Source organism: Cebus imitator, unplaced genomic scaffold (genome assembly GCF_001604975.1).
Source record: "Cebus imitator isolate Cc_AM_T3 unplaced genomic scaffold, Cebus_imitator-1.0 Scaffold147, whole genome shotgun sequence".
NCBI lineage: Eukaryota > Metazoa > Chordata > Mammalia > Primates > Cebidae > Cebus > Cebus imitator.
The window spans coordinates 2671454-2674626 of record NW_016107462.1 but is presented as its reverse complement, the minus strand read 5'-3'; the positions used below and the strand labels follow the sequence as shown (position 1 = coordinate 2674626).

Here is a 3173-nt window from a genome sequence, read left to right as displayed (position 1 = left end):
AAAAAAAAAAAAAAAGAAAAAAAAAATGAAGTCATCTCCGAATTCATAATTTCAGGTTTGCTGAGCTACAGAGCTATACTCAGCTCAACTTCAGACCTATACAAGATGGTAAATGTGACATTGTCATTGAAAAACCAACATATTTCATGAAATTAGATGCAGGTGAGGAGTTATTTTGTCTGTTATTTATGTATTTGTTAATGAGATTTTATTCTTTTTTTTGGATGCAGTAATTCTCTATGAATGTTTTGGAAGCAGCATGACAAAGAGTAGATTTGTTTTTTGCTTTCTTCTCTGAAGAAGGAGTTGAACTAGTTTGAACTTTCCATTATTTTGTACCTTTGGCATTTGAGAAGAAACTTTCATATTTATATCAAAGGACTTATTTCAGAATTTGATATTTCAAAATCAAAGGACTAGAGAAGGCATATTTATATCTTTTGTAACTAAATTTACTCCATCTGGTTTGTCTAATCATTTGATTTAGGTTGTCTTTCATTAAAAGATGTTTAAAATCAAAAGCCGGGCCGGATGTAGTGGCTCACACCTCTAATCATAGCACTTTGGGAGGCCGAGGTGGGCGGATCATGAGGTCAGGAGATCGAGGTCATCCTGGCCAACTTGGTGAAACCCCATCTCTACTAAAAAAAAATACAAAAAATTAGCTGGGTGTGCTGGCGTGTGCATGTAGTCCCAGCTACTTGGGAGGCTGAGACAGGGGAATTGCTTGAACCAGGGAGGCAGAGGTTGCAGTGAGCCAAGATTGTGCCACTGTACTCCAGTCTGGCGACAGACAGAACACGACTCTGTGGGCAGTGGAAAAGAAAGATCAAAAGCCATGTCTATAGTATGGGTGGGAAATAAATGTCCATGACCTGCCCTGGAAACTTTCTATAGTATTTCCATGACTAAAGTGAACTTAAAATTACTTTTTTTTTTTTTTTTTTAAGACAGAGTCTCGCTGTGTCACCAGGCTAGAGTGCTGTGGTGCAATCTCAGCTCACTGCAACCTCCGCCTCCCAAGTTCAAGCAATTCCCCTGGCTTAGCCTCCCCAGTAGCTGGATTATAGGTGCATGCAACCACGCCCAGCTAATTTTTGTATTTTTAGTAGAGACGGGGTTTCACCATGTTGGCCAGGATGGTCTTGATCTCTTGACCTTATGATCCGCCCACCTCAGCCTCCCAAAGTGCTAGGATTACAGGTGTGCACCACCATGTCTGGCCCGTGAACTTAAAAGTCTTCTGGAAGTTACCTCGGTAACTTATTATTGAAATAAAATTAAAATTATCTTCTCATTTATACTTATAGCTTGTCTCTCAGCTTGCAAGCAGAGCTTTAACTTTGTGAACTAGTTACACTGGAGAGGAGAAACACAGATTGTACTATATTATCTCTCTCATTATGTGAGACAGGGATTACTGTGCTGGGCCATATCAAAATTCATGAGAGATTGGGCTTACAGTGAAATATAGAGAGCCTCTGTCACAAATATTTCAGAATTACTATAATTTATTGAGCATAGTTTTAATGTGCTCTGCCTTCTGAAGTCATAATTCTTATATTACAAAGTATTAAATTCAGAAATCAGACAAGTTTAGGTTTTTGAGATAAGAGCAAGTAAAAATGCTCTGTTCCACGTTTTAGCTCATTTTTAAAATATGCAGATTAAAAAGGGGCAAAGAAAACACTGATCTGCCTGTAAAAGTGGCAAATATGTGTGTGCTATTAAATTTATGCAGGTACTTAATAAAGTATATAAAGTGAGAATAATAGGCTAGGGTAGACATGTGCCATTTCCTTCCTATATTCATAACTCTACTTTTTTCTTCTAAATTATACTGTTTTCCAATTTTCCTTTCCTTTCTTTAGAGATAGGGTCTTGCTCTATTGCCCAGACTGGAGTACAGTGGCGTGATCTTAGCTCACTGCAGCCTTAACCTCCTGGTCTCAAGTGATTTTCCCACCTTGGCCTCTCAGGTAGCTGGGACCAGAGGCATGCACCAGTATGTCGGCCTCATTTTTAAAAAAATTTTATAGAGGCAAGATCTCACTGTGTTGCTCAGGCTGGTCTTGAACTCCTGGGCTCAAGTGATCCTCCTACCTTGTCCTCCCAAAGTTCTTGGTTGATAGGTGTAAACAACTGTGCCTGGCTCAGTTTTCCTTTTCGTTAACTCATACCTTAGGAAAACGAGCCTTCTACAGATCAAGACACATTAGAGGGCACATTTCTCAAGGATGGAGCTTACATTTTCTTCTCTGTGTATAAATTCTTGCAGCCCCAAGCACTGTTCTGTGCCTGTTGCATTCCCCAGTAACTGTTAGGAACTCACTAAATGTTATGTGAAAGAGCTCATGTGTGCTTATGGTTAACCTGGGAAAAGAGGATGGATTCTGATAGAACTTTATTTTTCTTGTTAATTTGAAAATATATTCTTTGCCCAGATTTTTCTGGGTGAAAAAATTAGCCCTTCCAAACAATCATTTAAGATTCCAGGCTGAAAGAAACTAGAGTATTTTTATACTATTATTTCTGGTACACAGTGTTATTTTTCACTGTGGGAATGAAGTCAGAATATTTTATGATGTCTGCTTTTGAGAGTCCCTGTTTTTCTTTTTTTTTCTTTTTTTTTTTTTTTTTTTTTTTTTTTTTTTTTTTTTTTTTTTTTTAAATTAATTAATTAATTTTATTCAGACAGGATCTCACTCTGTCCGCAGGCTGGAGTGCAGTGGCTCAATCTCGGCTCACTGCAACCTCTGTCTCCCAGGTTCAAGTGATTCTCCTGCCTCAGCCTCCTGAGTAACTGGGACTACAGGCATGCACCACCGTGCCCAGCTAATTTTTGTGTTTTTAGTAGAGATGGGTGGGGTTTCACCCTGTTGGCCAGGATGGTCTCAATCTCCTGACTTTGTGATCCGCCCGCCTCGGCCTCCCACACTGCTGAGATTACAGGCATGAGCCACTGCGCCAGGCCTATTCCTTGGCTTAACATTAAAATTGATAGCAACCCATATAAATGTCAGTAAGGTTTACAAGTTACAGGAGTGTCTCTACCAACTAGAAGTAAAATCTGCCCAGTGAACAGATCCTAAGTTACAATGTTGCAATAGGAAGTTTGGGAGAATCAGTTTGAAGTAATCTCCCTGTCAGTCGTATGAGAACTGCAAAGTGAC

At 39.2% G+C, this 3173-nt stretch overlaps 1 protein-coding gene across 7 annotated transcripts in view; it reads left to right on the top strand.

Annotated features, from left to right (window-relative positions):
- The window catches only part of EOGT (EGF domain specific O-linked N-acetylglucosamine transferase), a 41145-nt gene that overhangs the window by 14654 nt on the left and 23318 nt on the right, over nucleotides 1–3173 (top strand). For all 7 annotated transcript variants that reach the window (XM_037743565.1, XM_017542771.2, XM_017542769.2 and 4 more), the window contains one exon: nucleotides 56–162. In XM_037743565.1, coding sequence (XP_037599493.1) covers nucleotides 56–162 — 107 coding nt within the window. The remainder of the gene's footprint in view (nucleotides 1–55; nucleotides 163–3173) is intronic.